The 18,784-nt window shown below is 42.7% G+C and overlaps 1 protein-coding gene across 2 annotated transcripts in view; it reads left to right on the forward strand.

Annotated features, from left to right (window-relative positions):
* nup88 (nucleoporin 88) overlaps positions 1 to 18,366 on the forward strand; it is a 51,746-nt gene extending 33,380 nt beyond the window's left edge. Inside the window, exons 13-17 of one of the 2 annotated variants that reach the window (XM_078225214.1) lie at positions 629 to 694; positions 7,476 to 7,556; positions 7,668 to 7,794; positions 11,731 to 11,849; positions 16,669 to 18,366. In XM_078225214.1, the coding sequence (XP_078081340.1) occupies positions 629 to 694; positions 7,476 to 7,556; positions 7,668 to 7,794; positions 11,731 to 11,849; positions 16,669 to 16,732 (457 nt within the window). In that variant the 3' untranslated portion in view covers positions 16,733 to 18,366. The remainder of the gene's footprint in view (positions 1 to 628; positions 695 to 7,475; positions 7,557 to 7,667; positions 7,795 to 11,730; positions 11,850 to 16,668) is intronic. The other variant, XM_078225213.1, reaches the window with a different exon arrangement.
* Positions 18,367 to 18,784: the final 418 nt, after the last annotated feature.

Below are 18,784 nucleotides of genomic sequence, written 5' to 3' on the forward strand. Positions count from 1 at the left end.
ACTGTTTTTGTTGAAGATCTTTCTGGAAAACCTCCTTGGTTGTCAGTCTTTATCAGCTGTTTTAACCAGTAGTACTAACAAGACAAAAGATAAGGTACTACACTGGTTTTCAACCAACTCAACACAGACTTATTTAAGAGCTGTCGCCAGATTGAAGTCCCAACGTAGGTGAGAGATAAAACCTGCGAATGCTTCTGGTGGTATCACAGCACAGTACATGATGTGACTGATCGCACAGAGATGCATTGTTTTACAATCTAGAACAGTAGACAAAACGTTTTGTCGCCTGGAAGTCTGCTCTTTCTCCTTTGTCAGGCTTCAAGCTTGGATGAGAATCTGAGATTCACTTGCCCAGATTCATACTCTAAAATTAGGCTCAGAACCAGCCCTTGTTGGGTGAACTGTGTACTGGCAGTATTTTCTGTATGCATTTTAAGAATTCTACTCCGTCGATGACTTTTACAATAATTCTATCCCTATTCGGATAGTTGAACTCCCCCACTATTACTGCCCTATTGTGGCATAACTGTAGTTTTAATTACCACGATACACCGCAATGTTGCAGTCCTAATGAAATAACTACCAGCAAAGTTTGATAGTAAAATGAGCAATCCGTTACATATTCCAGGGTGAAGCTTCTGGACAGTCAGAAGAAGAAGCAACAGCAGGATCTTGTGCAGTGCATCAGGGAGAAGTAAGTACACAATGTTCTTTAAATGGCTGCACATTCTCACATTTCTAAACTACTGAATAATTGTGAAACACGATGGAAGCCACTAGTGTGATGGTCCATCGTGAGCTGTTTTTTCATTCATTTTCCTTAGCTACTGAAATTATCCTTCCCTTTCACAGGAAATCTCCCATCTCTGGAAAAATGGGAGAGCATTACAACTTTGCACTTTTTTTAGATTTATTGAACTAACTAACTTTTGCAAAAGATAAGGCTGATGCATTCGCAGAAATCTCCAGCCAGAAGTGCCAAGTGGATGATCCATCTCGGCCTCCTCCAGTGGTTCCCAGCATCTCGGATGCCAATATCCAGCCAATTTGATTCACTCCATGTAATATCAAGAAATGGTTGGAGGCACTGGATACTGAAAAGGCAATGGACCCTGATAACATTCCGGCATTAGTACTGAAGACTTGTGCCCCAGAACATGCTGCTCCCCTAGCCAACCTCTTTCAGCACAGTTACAACACTGGCATCTACCCGGAAAATTGCCCATGTATGTGTCCTGTACACAAAAAGCAGGACAAATCCAACCTGGCCAATAACTGCCCCATCAGTCTACCCTCGATCATCAGTAAAGTGATGGAAGGGAGTCATCAACAGTGCTATCAAGCAACACCTGCTCAGAAATAACCTGTTCAGTGACGCCCAGTTTGGGTTTCACCAGCTCCTGACCTTATTACATCCTTGATTCAAACATAGACAAAAAAGCTAAATTCCAGAGGTGAGGTGAGAGTGACAGCCCTTGGCATCAAGATCACATTCGACTGAGTGTGGCCTCGAGGAGTCCTTGCAAAACTGGAATCAATGGGTACCAGGGGGCAAACTCTCCACTGGTTGAAGTCGGACGGGCACATAGGAAGATGATTGTGGTGGGTCAGTCATCTCAGCTCCAGGACATCTCTGCAGGAGTCCCTCAGGGTAGTGTCCTAGGCCCAACCATCTTCAGCTGCTTCATCAACGTCCTTCCCTCGAAGTGGGGATGTTCGCCAATGACTGCACTATCCAATATGTCACTATCGGAACGGGATGCTGTGACTCCTCAGATACTGAAACAGTCTATGTCCAAATGCAACAAGAACTGGACAGTATCCAGGCTTGGGATAGCAAGTGGCAAGTAGCATTCATGCCACACAAATGCCAGGCAATGACCATCACCAATAAGAGACACTGTAACCACTGCCCCATGACATTTAGTGGTGTAACCATCACTGAATCACCCACTGTCAACATCCTTTGGTTACCGTTGACCAGAAACTCAACTGGACTCACTCCATAAACACTGGCTACAGGAACAGGTCAGAGGCTAGGAATACTGTGGTGAGTAACTCACCTCTGACTCTGCAAATCCTGTCCACTATTTACAAGGCACAAGTCAGGAATGTGATGGAATATTCCCCACTTGCCTGGATGGGTGCAGCTCCAACAACAAAAGAAGCTTGACACCATCCAGGACAAAACAGCCCACTTGATTGGCACCCCATCCACAAACGCCCACTCCCTTCACCACTGACGCTATCTACAAGATGCACTGCAGCAATACATCAAAGATCCTTAGACAGCACCTTCCACACCCACCACCACTTCCATCTAGAAGGACAAGGGCAGCCAATAAATTGGAACACCACCACCCGCAAGTCGCCTCCAAGCCACTCACCATCCTGACTTGGAAATATATCGCCATTCTTTCGCAGTCGCTGGGTCAAAATCCTGGAATTCCCTCCCTAATGACATTGTGGGTCAACCCACAGAACATGGACTGCAGCGATTCAAGTTGGCTCACCACCACCTTCTCAAGGGCAACTAGGGATGGCAATAAATGCTGGCCAGTCAGTAATACCCATGTCCCACGAATGAATAAAAAAAGAAGCTTGCTAAACAACTAACGGTAGAAATTCTTCTACTTCTTGTTATAACAGGAGTGGAGACAGCTGTGTTTCTAAGAAGGATGGAGAGTATAGAAAGGAGGATGTTGACATTCTAGGACAAACCTTATTAGAGGTTTTGAAAAATATTAAGGTGGACAAGTTCCTGGGGCCAGATAAGGTCGATCCCAGAATACAGAGAGTCGAAGGAAGAAATTGCTGATGCCTTGGCCAAAATCTTTGTATTCTCTTTAGCCACGGGCGAGGTATCAGAGGATTGGAGAGTAGCTAACATTGTTCCTCTGTTTAAGGAGGGCAAAAGAGATAATCTGGGAAATTACAGGCCGGTGAACCTTACATCAGTGGTGGGAAATTGTTGAAGAAGATTCTTGGGGACAGGGTGTAGGGAAAGGACAAAGGAGTCTCTGGAAATTCTATACCATCAGGACTGCGTGACCCAAGTAAGAGAGGGTTCCTAGACGTGTACCTGGCAAGTAGTAACCATGTCTCAGAACTTACATTCACAGCAGCCGCATTTTATTGTGACTCCAGGGACAAAATGATTGAATGGGATGTGAGAACTCCTATATAAATGGAGCCAGAGTTGGAAAGACTGTGACTGCCCATGAGCCACATTAGTGCAGGAAAAAAGGGCGGCACGGTAGCACAGTGGTTAGCACTGCTGCTTCACAGCTCCAGGGACCTGGGTTCGATTCCCGGCTTGGGTCACTGTCTGTGTGGAGTTTGCACATTCTCCTCGTGTCTGCGTGGGTTTCCTCCTGGTGCTCCGGTTTCCTCCCACAGTCCAAAGATGTGCGGGTTAGGTTGATTGGCCAAGCTAAAAATTGCCCCTTAGAGTCCCAAGATGCGTAGGTTGGAGGAATTAACGGGTGGATATGGGGGTAGGGCCTAGGTGGGATTGTGGTCGGTGCAGACTCGATGGGCCAAATGGCCTCTTTCTGCACTGTAGGATTTCTATGATTCTATGAAATAATGTGAGAGCTTGTAACCTCAGGTGTATCTTTGATGCACTGGCTATCTAAAGTGAAATTTACTGGTTTGAAAAAATCCATTGTCTGTTTAAATTATGTTGATTTCTATTTGGTTTGTTACAGTGAAATTTCCCTTATGCCATAGGGATCATTTCTTTTTAGAAATTACTGGAGAAGATTCTTAGGATGTGGAGATGCCGGCGTTGGACTGGGGTAAACACAGTAAGAAGTTAAACTTCTTACGAAGATTCTTAGGGACAGGGTGTACTCACATCTGGAAGAGAATAGGCTTATTGGCAATAGGCAGCATGGTTTTGTGAAGGGGAAGTCGGGTCTCTCAAACTTAGTTGAGTTCTTTGAGGAAGTGACAAGAAAAATTGACCAACTGTTGTATACATGGACTTTCGTAAAGCCTTCGATAAGGTTCGTCATGGCAGGCTGATACAGAAGGTGGAGTCATATGGAATCCGAGGTGAGCTGGTAAGATGTATACAAAACTGGCTTGGGCATAGAAATCAGTAGCATGGAAGGGTACTTTTCTAACTGGAGGTCTGTGACAAGCGGTGTTCCACAAGGATCAGTGCCGGGGCCTCTGTTGTTTGTAATATGTTTAAATATTTTGGAAGAAAATGTAGGTCGTCTGATTAGTCAGTTTGCAGATGATACAAAAATTGGGGGAGTAGTGGATTGTCAGAGGATACAGCAGGATATAAATCGGCTGGAGACCTGGGCCGAAAGATGGAATTTAACCCGGACAAATGTGAGGTGATGCGATTTGGAAGGTCTACTGCAGAAGGAAAGTATGCAGTAAATGGTAGAGCCCTTAGAAATATTAGCATAGAGGGATCTAGGCGTGCAGATCCACAGTTCCCTGAAGGTGGCAACTCAGGTGGACAAAGTGGTCAAGAAGGTGTATGGGTCGGGCATTGAGTATAGGAATTGGAAAATCACATTACAGCTGTATAAGACTTTGGTTAGGCCGCATTTGAAGTATTGTATACAATTCTAGTCGCCACACTACCGGAAGGATGTTGATGCATTGGAAAGGACACAGAAGAGATTTACCAGGATGTTGCCTGATTTGGAGGATCTGGACTATGAAGTAAGGTCGAACAAACTTGGATTGTTTTCATTGGAGCGTCGGAGGATGATAATCATAATCATGATAATCAAACTATGAACCTGATAGAGGTTTACAAGATTATGACAGGCATGGATAGAGTGGATAGTCAGTCTTTTTCCCCCAAGGTCGAAGGGTCAATTACTCGGAGACAGAGTTTGAAAGTGAGAGGGGAAAGTTTAAAAGAGATGTAAGGGGCAAGGTTTTCAGAGGGTGGTGAATGCCTGGAATGCGCTGCCAGTGGAGGTAGTAGAAGCAGATTCTATAACTCAAGAGGCATCTGGATCGATACATGAATAGGCAGGGAATAGAGGGATATGGACCATGTAGAGGCAAAAAAATTAGATTAAAGGGGCACTTGTGTCGGCACAGACTTGGTGGGCCGAAGGGCCTGTTCCTGTGCTGACCTGTTATTCTTTATTGCTGCTGACTGTGTTGCCAGAGCCCCCCAGACCATTCGTTCTCCTTTGTGAATACTGATGCAAAGTATTCAAAATTGCTGCCTGGGCCCTAAGTTCTGGAATTCCATCTCTCAACCCTTGTTTATCTGCCCTAATATCTCCTTATTGTGGATCATGTTTTGTTGTTTAATTATTATGGGTATTGTCCAATCCAGAATCCATTTCCCTTCTTGTCTTCAGCTTTTTACTATTTCTAGCTGTATAATATACAGTATTCTTTGCTCTGTTATGAGAGAACGTCAATACCTGGACCTGTTTGAAGACTGTCAAACAGAAAGCTGTTTCACTCAGAGAACCTTGCTTACTTATGTTCTGAACTGCCAAACATAACATAGGTTGACCCAACTCCACTACAATTAGCTTTCTGTTTACCCTTTGCTTCTTAGCTGATCATCTTCATTGCAACTTCAGCTCGTGGGCATTTCTTAGAACCTAATGATGGCATAATCAGGAAACTGATCAACCCTTTTTCAGATTACTCCCTGGTTCTCCCTGGCCTTAAAAGGGGATGTGCACAAAAGGAAGGTACCACGCTTTTCCCAAAGCGCACGAGTCATCACATTCTCGATTTTAAAAAAAATAAAGTTTTAATCCCGATATAAGTTTATAGTCCTTTTTTGTTCTAATCTTTTACTGCAGAAGTTAGCTGGTCTATCGTGTATTTCTGTGGCAAATTCAGTCTGCTTACACAGCTCACTCCACTCTGCTAACCTTTTTTAATACTGTTCAAACAGATGTCAAGGTTTGGTAGCTTCATTATAGCTGTGAATCATAAGGTAATTTGCACTGATAATTGCTGAATGTGTCTATTTTAAACTTGTAGCTTAGAAACACAAAATAGAAGCAGGAGACCATTTGGCCCTTCGTTACTCTACCATTCTGCTCTACCATTCATTATGATCATAGCTGATCATCCAACTCAGTAACCTGTGCTCATTTTCCCCCCATATTGTTTGATCCATTTAGCTAAGTAACTCCTTCTTGAAAGCATACAATGTTTTGGACTCAATTGCTTTCTCTGGTAGTGAATTCCATAGGCTTACCACTCTCTGGGTGAAGAAATTTCTCCTCATCTCAGTCCTAAATGGTTTACCCCATATCCTTAGACTGTGACCCCTGGTTCTGGACTCTCCCACCATCGGGAGCATCCTCCCTGCATCTTCTCTGTCTAGTCCTGGTAGAATTTTATGGGCCCTTGTTTAAGCATTTGTCTTAGATATCCAAGAATATTTTGCAATGTTGGTGTTGATTCAGGCTAGAATACAGCAGATGTAATTTTAGACTGTATATCGTGACTGGATTAAAGGGACAGCTGTCAGACTAACACTTTTGTTTCAGGTTTGCAAAGCCATGGGCAAGTGTTTCAGGGGCTATGACTGGAAATAGGCAAAAATGTGGGATTTGAAACTTAAGCTCTGTGACTAATCGGACATGGGATGCGCATCTTCAGGTTCAGTCAGAGTCAACATCCTGAGAAGGGAGCATCTGAACTCCTTGACTTGCCAGTTCTAAAGTACTTCTGGCCAGGCTCCTGCAATCTACCAGTGGTAAACTTAAGGTTATTCAAAACTGCTGTCTGGGCCCTAAGCTCTGGAATTCCATCTCTAAACCTTTTGACAAAGGTTAACTGCCCTAATATCTCCTTATTGTGGATCATGCTTTATTGTTTAATTATTACATTAAAGGTGGCACAGTGGTTAGCACTGCTGCCTCTTGGGGACCCAGGTTCAATTCTGGCCTCGGGTAACTGTTTGTGTGGAGACTGCAACTTCTCACCGTGTCTGCGTGGGTTTCCTTCAGATTCTCCGGTTTCCTACTGCATTCCAAAGATGTACAGGTTAGGTTGATTGGCCATGTTAAATTGCCCCTTGTTGTCAAGGGGACTAACAGGGTAAATACTTGGGGTTGAGGGGATAGGGCCCGGGTGGGACTGTTGCAGGCTTGATGGCCGAATGGCTGCCTTCTGCACTGTAGGGATTCTATGATTTTAAATAAAAGTTGTTGAATGCGTCTGTTGAAGAAACTTAATATCTGATAAGACAAGTGCCTATCACTGCGACCTGCATATGTTGTGGAGATGGGGTAGGAAGTCTGGAAAAGTCAGCCTGAGCCAGTTACAGAGATGTCAGTATATTGAAGTTGTTCACCACTTGCTATTCAATATATTGTATTTGCAAAATATATCCGTTATTTTAATTGGATTGAGATTATCACTGGCAATTGTTGATAGAGGTAGACCCACTTTTTTTTAAACTGGTGGCAGTTCAGCTTCGAAAGTGCTGATCAAAATTAATTTTTTTCCATCAGGAAGGCCATGCGGGAAATGGCGGAGATACTTGCTGACAAATTTGAAGATGCAAGAGACAACCAAGAAGACATCATGACTAGGTATGGGTCAAGAATAAAACAATATCGTCTTCCCTACTGTAAATAAAGAAATGAGTGGGCATATATGTGGTATTAGAAAAAAGATTCACTTTACATATCTCTGCTTTACAGGGTGAAGAGAATCTTGCACAATTTAAATTCAAAGCTTCCTGTGCTGTCAGACAGTGAGAAAGACATGAAGAAAGAAATTAACTGCATCAAGGAACAGCTAGAGGATCTAGGAAACAGCGTTAAGCAGGTATCAATAATCTTACACCTGTATTGCTTAGTGTTCTTTTAAGATGGCTGTTTCTAAGGAACTTAGTTTCCTATTAAAACCTCAAACCATATCAACTTCATTTTACTATTAATTACAAAACAACACTGAACCCTGACTTTATTCTTTGAAATGCACTCCCACCTTGGCTCTTCAGAATTTTAAACAGAAGTTGTCAGGCTGGCTCGGTGGGTACCACTCTTCCTTTTGAGACAGATGGTTGTGGGTTCAAGCTCCTTTTTTGGAATTGCCAATTCAGTGTGACACTGGATCACTGCTGCACTGTTGGAGTTGCCACCGTTTGGACGGAATGTTCGATTTTCCTGTTCAGGAGAAGGGACAGATTCTGTGGCTTTGATCAATAAACAGCAGGGATGTTCTACCAGGGCCCTGTTGGCCAATCCTCAATTTATGCTATTGTATTACCCATAATTCCATAATCTTGTGTGGCACCTTGTGCACTCTGAAAATCAAAATATATTACACCCACTTGTTTCCTCTTATCCTGCTAATTACACCATTTAAAAGAAAAAATAGATTTGCCAGATACAATTTCCCTTTCACAAAACCATGGTGACTCTGCCCAGCCATACTGATTTACAAAGTGCCCTATTACCACGTCCTTAATAATAATTCCAAAGATGTGTGGATTAGGTTGATTGGCAATGCTAAATTGACTAGTGTCAGGGGGATTAGCAAGGTAAATATGTGGGGTTACGGGGATGGGGCCTGGGTAGGACTGTGGTCCGTGCAGACTCAATGGGCCGAATGGCCTCTTTCTGCACTGTAGGGATTCAATGATTCTATGAATAGATTCTATCATTTTCCCTTCTACGATTGTCAGGCTAACTAGCTATTATAGTTTCCAGCTTTCTCTCTCCCTTTTCTTGAATACCTGATTTACATTTACTATCTTTCAATAGTTGGGGACGGTTTTAGAATCCAGGGAATTTTGGCAAGTCGGAACAAGTGCATCTATTATCTTTGCAAACAAGTTTTTTTAAACCCTAGGGATGTAGGACATCAGGCTGAGGGCATTTTGCCTGCTTTTGATGCCATTAATTTTCCCATTACACGTTCTTTACCAGTATTGTAGTGCAACAGTGACTACATATATATAAAAAAAGCACTTTGAGTTTGTGAAATGTGACATCCAAATGCAAGTTCATTTTTTATTTTTAGTTTTACCATTCGAAGACTTGGCACAAGATGGCAAGTTATTTAAATATTTGAGGCAAGAAAAGATGTTGAAAGCAATACAATGGGACTACTCTAACATAGACATTGTGGGATGGCTGACTGCTAGTGCTTACTAAATTAATGACCTATTCACTGGTTTTCCTAATCGGAGTATAATGTCTTCATGCATTCCACCAAAACGCTACCTAAAAATTAAAAAAAGGAATCCGTCGATGAGGAGCTTTAATCTCATTTTAAAACATGTTCTTGGAGTCTGATGGGCCTTGAGGAGTCACAGTTTATCTCCTGTGATGTTCTACATGTGTGACTTGCAGCTGCCTTATTTCAGAGTTCAGCTTTCCTGCCAAAACTATAAACAGTGGGGGACTTTCCTGAGCCCAGTCCAATCCTAAGGCCTCTAAAGTTAGAGGGTTCATGGTTAAAGAGACAATGGTGGGCAGTTTCTCAGAAAGATGAGCTAGTTGTGTGTAACAATGCATTGACTATGTACAGTTAGTATGAAAAAAAATCACCTCATCCCAATTTCAATCAACTTGCTCAGCTCCTGCTGAAACTCACTTTTGAGGTTTCGTTTTCAAATTGATTTAGGGAGGAAGCTTCCACTTTAACTCCAGCTACTTGAAAGCTACAACAGCAATCTGACCAAGAACATCAAACTGAGAATCTACTTAGCCTGCATCTTAAATGCACTCTGTAGTAGTCAGCCCTGGACAACATCTGCTAGGCAGGAGAAAAGGATTGGTACTTTTTACCTTTGCTGTCTCAGGTGTATCCCTGACAGGTCACCAACCTGGGTTCTGGTGCATACCATTAGCATTCACTCATTACTAAGCCAGTGACTTCTATGCTAACTTGACTGTGTTCATCAAGTGGATGGTGGCCATATATTCAAAGGCTTTCTGTTCAGTGAATGAACCAGTTCTGGACGTCCATACCTTCACTACAAGGACATCTGTAGCAAGATCTGAAGGTGGTAGACATTGACATTAACAATGGAAGACAGTTGCTGATGGCCATGATCTGGGGAGGCTGACTGTTTGTTTGGTGAGGCATTGGAAATGGTGAGGAGAAATGGAAAGGGAAGAGGGCCGGTGAATCGTGTATTTTCTTAAGGCACTGTCTTCATCTGCAGCAAATGTGCCAGAGACTGCCATGCCAGTCGAAGGTTCCTGAGCCACTTCAGACAGTGTTCAACAGAGTTGACCATCAAAGTGCAAAGCATCTTTTCGTGAGGCGAAAGGTGCCGAAAGGAATAAAATACACCAATTCCCTGATTTTTTTGTCACAGATGTCCCCTTTTAATTGATATTCCCTTTTAATAGATGCACTGTGGTGTCAGCTTGGTTGGCAGTACTTCTGCCTTGGAGTCAGAAGGTTGTGGGTTCAAGTCCTGGAGCAGGACTTGAGCACAGAAATCTAAGCTTACACTCCAATATAGTGAGGGGATGCTGCACTGTTGGAGGTGCCATCTTTCAGAGATGTTAAACTGAGACCCAATCTTCCCCTCAGGTGGGTGTGGAAGATCCAATGGCACTATTTCATAGAAGGGGTGGGGAGTTAGCACTGTTGCCTTGGCCAATATTTATCCCATAATCAAAATTCATTAAAAAATATTAATCGTCATTATTACATTGCTGTTTGTGGGAGCTTGCTGTGTGCAAATTGATTGCTACTGTAACTACAAAATAAAAGTATTTAAGTGTAAAGCACTGAGATGTCATAGAATCATAGAATCCCTACAGTGCAGAAGGAGGCCATTCGGCCCATCAAGTCTGCACCGACCACAATCCCACCCAGGCCCTACTCCCACATATTTTACCCACTAATCCCTCTAACCTACGCATCTCAGGACTCTAAGGGGCAATTTTTAACCTGGCCAATCAACCTAACCCGCACATCTTTGGACTGTGGGAGGAAACCGGAGCACCCGGAGGAAACCCACGCAGACACGAGGAGAATGTGCAAACTCCACACAGACAGTGACCCAAGCCGGGAATCGAACCCAGGTCCCTGGAGCTGTGAAGCAGCAGTGCTAACCACTGTGCTACCGTGCCGCCCGTGTCAGTCATGATAGGTGCTATATAAATGCATTTATCTTTCTAATTTTTATATTAGTCACATGATTAACCGAAGCTGTTCATTTAGTTGTGCCGGGAGGGTCTTTTGGATTGGAAAGAGTTCAAATCACTTGCACTGATGTATGGTTTTGCTGAAATTTAGTGAGCCAAAAACAAATGAGCCAATTTGGTAGGTTTCTTACTACAGCTGGGAAAAAAATGTCAACCAATTTGTGACGTCCACTTGAATCTGAAAGGGGGGGGCACAGTGGTTAGCACTGCTGCCTCACAGCGCCAGGGGCCCAGGTTCAATTCCCGGCTTGGGTCAGTGTGTGGAGTTTGCACATTCTCCCCGTGTCTGCGTGAGTTTCGTCCGGGTGCTCCGGTTTTCCCCCCTCGGTCCAAAGATGTGCGGGTTAGGTTGATTGGTCATGCTAAATTGACCCTAGTGTCAGGGGATTAGCAGGGTAAATATGTGCGGTTACGGAAATAGGGCGTGGATGGGATTGTGGTCGGTGCAGACTCAATGGGCCGAATGGCCTCCTGCATTGTTGGGATTCTATGATTCTCTGAAAGCATGAGCTTGAATATAGGCTGGTGTCGAAACAAAGTGTTCCTGATTTCCCCCCAAATAATATCATTGGGACCCTTTTCATTTCAGGTGCATATGAAGAGTGAATACCAACAGATGGAAATACATGGGGAAGGTAGTCCACGGAGAAAGAACATCTCACTCAATGCATCCCAGAAGAAGTGCATTCATTCAGTACTGAAGGAGCAGTGAGTACCAAAGGAGCTTTCTAATTAGTCAATTGAATTATATTGAACAGTCACAACTGGTCAGCTTTGCTTATAGATCATAACACCTCTATGACTCTATAAGCTATGACTGTCTTTTTCCTTAAAGGAGGCTAATGGTGGAGACTTTAAGAAGTAAAAGCAAAATACTGCGGATGCTGGAGATCTGAAATAAAAATGCTAGAAAAGACGGGTTTTACGTTGGAGGAAAGTAAATGGGGTTAAAAATGATATTCTCTTTTAAACCGTTAGAAGATGGAACCACAATCTGTAAATCAGCACAGAAACAAGCCATTGGACTCCCTATTACTATGCTGATATTCTCATAAATCGGTCTAATACTACTCACTGTTCACTCACTACCCTTTAATACTTCTCTTTCTCATGTAATGATTTCCCTGGTTAAAGAACTCCAGGATTTTGTTTGTACCAAAGAATTCCATGTCCTAACCATTTTTATTAGCCTTCCACCAATCCCGCCCACCCCCATATCAACTCTTTTGTGATCATCTTAAACTGGTGGAATGTCTCACTAGCCAATGGAAACAATCTTGTGACTAGTTACCTTACTGCAAATCTTCATAACTATGAGCATTTTAATTATGTCGCCCATTTACCACCTCTACTCAAGTGGTAAGAAAAGCCTTAAAGGATTTCTATTCTTAAGTGTATTCACCCTTCTCTGGTAAATCCTACTGAATCTGCCCTGCACTTTTTCCATTGCTTTGATATATTTCCTATAACGGGATGGCTAAAACTATATGACTTCAGCATGGGTTCAGTAAGGTTAACTCTTGGGTTGGGAATCAGTTTTCACCAAAAGTCAACATCAAAGGTGGGTTTTTCCTTATTGAAAGGAGTACGTTAGAAAGGCAGTCTGATTTTTGAAAAAGTGCTGTGGGAATGTTTTCAGAAAATGATCATATTACAGCGAGAGAGAGATGTGTTCTGATGTTGGCTAATAGGCTGCATTATTCTGTTTAAGGAAGATGACCCATTGGAGTGAGGATAATGTCGCATTTTCTTCACTTTGTTTCATTCTGATAACATAAATTGTGCTCATTAAATTGATTCTAGGCAATGTCTTGCTCTCAATGTTTCACTCTCCACCCTGACTCTCCTAATTTTTAATCTTCAGTCAGAGTCATAGAGGTCGACAGCACAGAAAAAGATCCTTTGGCCCATTGCGTATATGTCAGTCAAAGACAAACCACCTAACTATTCTAATCCTGTTTTGCAACTCTTGGCCCTTGGCTTTGTATGCCTTGGCATTGCAAGTGAACATCTAAATGCTTTTAAATGTTATGGGGGTCTCTGCCTCCACCACCCTTTCAGACAGTAAGATCCAGACTACTGGGTGAAAATGTTTTTCCTCACATCCCTTCTAAACCTCCTGCCTCTTGCCTTAAATCTATATCCCTTGGTCATTTATCCCTCCACCAAGGGGAAAGGTTTCTTCCTGTATACTCTGTCTGTGCCCCTTATAATTTTATACATCTCCATCATGTCATCCCTTGGTCTCCTCTGCTCCAAGGAAAACAACTCATCTATTCAATCTCTCTTAACTAAAACTCTCCAGCCCAGGCAACATCCTAGTAAATCTCCTCTACACCCTTTCCAGTGCTATCACATCACTCCTATAATGTGGATTCTAGAACTGCACACAATACTCTTGTGGCCTAACCACGGTGTTTTATATAGTTCCAACATGACCTCCCTGCTCTTAAACACTGTGCCTCATCTAATAAAGGCCAGTAAACCATATACCTCCTTAACCAGTATCCACCAGTCCTGCTACCCTAAGGGACCAGTGTACATACACACCAAGGTCCCTCGGAGCTTCCCAGGGTCCTCCCGTTCATCATGTATTCCCTTGCTTTGTTTATCCTGCCCAAATGCATCACCTCACACTTATTTGGATTGAATTCCATTTGCCACAGATCAGCCCATCTGACCAGCCTGTCTATATCCTCCTGTAATCTAAGGGTATCCTCCTCACTATTTATCACCCCACCAATTTTCGTATCATTCACGAACTTACTAATCAATTTGCCTACATTCGAGTCTAAATCATTGATATAAACCACAAACTGCAAGGGCATCAACACTGATCCCTGCAGCACCACACTGGACAGTCTTCCAGTCTGAAAAGCAACCCCCGACCCAGAGATATCTGCACTCCTCCAATTTTGCCTTCTTGAGCATTCCCAATTTTAATCACTTCGTCATGTTGGCCTTCATTGCAAAAGGATTTGCGTTCAGAAGTAGGGATATCTTAATGCAGTTACACAGGGCCTTGGTGAGACCACACCTGGTGTGCTGATACCGGGGTTGGTGGGACTGTCCTATGAGGATAGATTGGTTCAACTGGACCTTTATTCACTAGAGTTTAGAAGGATGGGAGGAGATCACAGAACCACCACAGAAGCTGTGGAGGCCAAGTCACAATGTATTCAAGGAGGTAGATCACTTTTTAGATTTTAATGGCATCAAGGAGTATGGGGAGAATGCAGGAATATGTCAGAGATAGAGGATCAGCCGTGATCATATTGAATGGTGAAGCAGGTTTGAAGGGCCGAATGACCTACGGCTGCTCCTAGTTTCTGTCATTGGTGGCTGCGCTTTCGATTGCCTGGGCCCCAAGCTCAGAAATGCTGCCCCTAAACTCTCTGCTTCACTCGCTTGCTTTCCTCCTTTAAGCTCATTAAAACCTATCTCTTTGATCTAGTATTTGGTCACCTGCCCTACCGATGTAGCTTGTTGCCAAGTTTTGTTTGGTAATGCTCCTGTGAAAAATCTGGGGCATCTTGCTACATTTAAGTCCATGTTACTGTAGAAACAAACAACTTCCAAGTAAGCTCCTTCATTCAGTATGATGACTGACCCTTTATTTCAACACCATACCCCGCTCTCTTCCCATAACCCTTGACGCCTTTAGAGTCTAGAAATCTATCTATTTCCTTAAATATATTCAGTTAGGTGTTGCATGTTCGGTGTTACTTGATCCACCTTCAGACACTTGTGCACAAGATATGGATTTTTGGTTCAATTCCTGAACCAGTTCTATTTGTACACTAAGTGTAGGGTACCTTGGATGGAATGTAGGAGTGGAAGCAGAACATTCAGCTGCTCAAACCTGTTCTGCCATTCTGTAACCTATTAACACCCTACATTTACTGGCTTTACTGTGTTTCACTGGTCATTAGTATCTACCAGCAAAAATCACCAATCCCATTTCCACATAACTGTCCCTGGCTGCTTTGAGATTAACTTGTCATTCCAAACAGCACTGCGTGCTCTTGGTCTCAGGAACCCGCACCTGTATTCGCAATGATATGGAGATGCTGGTGTTGGACTCTGGTGGGCACAGTAAGAAGTCTCTCAACACCAGGTTAAAGTCCACCTGATGAAGGGGCAATGCTTCGATAGGTCATGATTCCAAATAAACCTGTTGGACTTTAACCTGGTGTTATGAGACTTCTTACTGTATTGGCAATGACTGCTCTTCTGTGAAGTGTCCTCTATTCTAATTTCATTTGAAAAAAAGTAAAGAGAAGCTTCATTTATATAGTAATTTTCACAATCACTGGATAGCCAATAAAGTACTTTGAAAACATACTCACAGTTGTAATGTAGGAAACACAGCAGCTAATTTACACATAGCAAGCGCTCTCAAACTGCAATGCGATAAGAACCAGATAATCTGTTATTTTGCCAGGGGTTAAAAATTGGCCAGGGTGTGGGATAACTCATCTGCTCTTCTTCAGAATAGAGACATAGGATATTTTGTATCACCTGAGAGGGCAGCCAGAGCCTCTGTTTAACATCTCACCTGAGAGATGACATCTCCAACAGTGCAGCATTTCCTCACTGGAGTATCAGCCTTTATTTCTCTGGGTTGAGACTTGAACCCGAATTTTCCAACTCAGAATGCTACCCACTGAGACATTTAATGTGATGTGACATCAGTCACATCACCAAATTGTCGTTCTTGATTGGTTATTTTACACAGTAACATTGGTTGGAGAAATTGTTAATCTACTGTTATTTATTGTTTGCTAGACTGGTCGCTGGAGTGAGGGTGTCCTGGGATGAGAGGCAGAGTAAATTGCGCCTATATTCGCTGGACTTCAGAAGAATGAGTGGGTGATCACATTGGCACAAACACTGTCCTGAGGGGCCTGCTAGGGTGGACATAGGGTGGTTGTTTCCCCTGGCTGGGGAATCCAAAACACCAGGGGCATAGTGTCAATTATTTAGGATTGAGATTAGAGACTTGCACTCAAAGGTTTGTGAATCTTTGGAGTTCTCTACCCCATATCCCAGAGGATTCTGGATGCTTCAGTATTGAATATATTTAAGGCTGTGATAGACAGATTTCTGGTGTCTCGGGGAATCGAGGGATATGTGGCACGGGTGGAAAGTGGAATTGAAGCCCACGACCAGCCATGTATTTACAGGTGAAGCAGGCTCGGTGGATCATACCTCTGCTCCTATCTCATGTTGCATTCCTAAGCAATGATCCTTTTCTTTTTGTATTAGAAAGTTAAGTAAATAAAATCAAGGGTGTAGCTGTTTTTGGCAGCAATGAAGCATGTTATTTCTTCATAAATGGTGACTATTATACGAGTATAACTATTCAGATTTTCAATATAATTTCACCGATCTTTGTTGGGTGAAGGTAGTAATGTTTACGAAATCAAGTTGGAGTTGAGGTACAGATTGATCATGCTCTAACTGAATGGTGGAAAAGTGTCAGGTTTTAATGTCCGACAATTAATATATAAAATTTATTTTTCAGGAGTGACCGTATTGCTGAAATGGTGAAGAAGATTAATGACATCCGAACTCATGTGAACTTTTAAGTTTTGGACTCCTCTCTCTTGCTCATTGATACCAGGTTATTTTTGAAGCTGCGACATTTGAACGTGGGGTGGCCAGTGACCCCAATTCCTCTGAAGCAACATTGAGAAAAAGCAAAACGACAGCGTTTCAACCACTGCTGCTCTGTCCTTGACCAGGCTTACTGTTTGCAACATGCATAAAGACCCAAATTGTTCTAACGTTGCATCTCGCAGATATTTTTGCTATTTATATGCAGTTCTACAATTTAAAAAATCATTGAGAGAGATACTGGTGCTGCACCAAGAATTAGTGGAATGATTCCCATCGATCTTAGATTATTGAACTAATTCTTGTATGGTTATTGTAGTTCATTAATTCCCAAATTACCAATGACCCACCTCTTGCTGGACCAAATGACATCAGTAGAGGAATTCCTTTCTAATCAGATTCCTGCTGATATCATGTAAAGTTCCACAGTTCTTCCTCTGTTAGTATGGGCTTCAGCAGGCAAACAACGGAATATTTGCTTTACCCACTAATTTGGTAGCTGCTTTTCCAGGGGATAAGTACCCCTCCCTTGAGAATCTGTGTGCATTTCTCCATACTGTGGGGATAGAAAAACCTTCCTTACCACTGCTGGTGCTGCTCCGAACCAGGCCTCTGGCATTATCTTTTCCTGCTGTCCCCTCAATATTACTATTAGACCTTTAATCCAGTTTTCAAAGCAGGGCTACAATCTCACCGTAACGAGGCATATACATTTGCTCATTCATGCTGCTGAATTTCTATTTTTTAAATCAATTATTGCATAAAAGAAACTTGTACAACATTCAGCACATTTCCATTTCTTCTTTGATGTTTATGTTGACTTGGTTTGAAAGTAGCCCATCCCAGACTAACAATATCCCTGAAAATGGTTTGGAACTTCAGTCTGCACACTTTCTGACCAGACTGTTTAGGAGAAAGATGGCTGATTACATCTCCTGATTCCCACCTTGGCGACAGCAGCTCTGCCTCTGGTCAGCTGAGTGGGAAACCAGTCACATTTCACTCTGGACTGTGATCCTGCTGGAAAGTCTGTGTAAGTTTGGTGAAGTTTCGATCAGAATTTGGTCTTGTATCTGTGTCCATCGTGAGAAATGGCCACATGGGTGAGCAGAGGACAGCCGGTACGTAGAAGTTTACTTGCCATGGAACAGTGCTTTTGCAAAGGAGAGGCAGTTCATTCAATTTGTTTCTATAATTATCTAAAGTAAACATTTTTAAATGTTTGAAATATTTTGAAAATGGAACTGTCAATTGCATTCTGGTTTATTTTTGCCTCACAGCTGTTGTTTTGATTTATGGGGAACATATGTTCCTTCTGGAGGGGGTGATGGCTGCTGGGGCTATCTCATTCCCACCCTGTAAATGCTACGAAGAAGGAACACACCTGATGGGGATCAGAATCAAACACTGGTTTTATATCGGCCCAATTTTACTCTCTATCAAAGTCAGTTTCCCATCAGATGGATTCGATTAAGATTACCCCCAAATATTTTGTAATATTCAGATATTTTGATCCAAAGCAAATGAGATCCTTTTATAAAAGTAGTACCTTGATATGTAATTACTTGTACTTTTATGGATCTGTGTGAATAAATGCTTTTCTATATGAGGTAGTCTTGTTGATGAAACTGGATAAAATGGCTTTAGCTGTGTCTAATCCATAGGAAAGTGTACAGTAGGGCTGAGGGAAAACGGTGTTGCTTCTCATCGATTAAGTGGAGGCTCAGAATGAAGAAGAAAATGCTGGAAATAAAAAGAACAAAGAAAATTACAGCACAGGAACAGGTTCTTTGGCCCTCCAAGCCTGCAGCGACCATGCTGCCTGGCTGAACTAAAACCCCCTACCCTTCCAGGGACCATATCCCTCTATTCCCATGTACTTGTCCAGATGCCCCTTAAAACTCACTATCGTATCTACTTCCACTACCTCCCCCGGCAGCGAGTTCCAGGCACCCACCACCCTCTGTGTAAAAAAACTTGCCTTGTACATCTCCTTTAAAACTTGCCCTCGCACCTTAAACCTA

Source organism: Mustelus asterias, chromosome 12, assembly GCF_964213995.1.
Source record: "Mustelus asterias chromosome 12, sMusAst1.hap1.1, whole genome shotgun sequence".
Taxonomy (NCBI): Eukaryota; Metazoa; Chordata; class Chondrichthyes; order Carcharhiniformes; family Triakidae; genus Mustelus; species Mustelus asterias.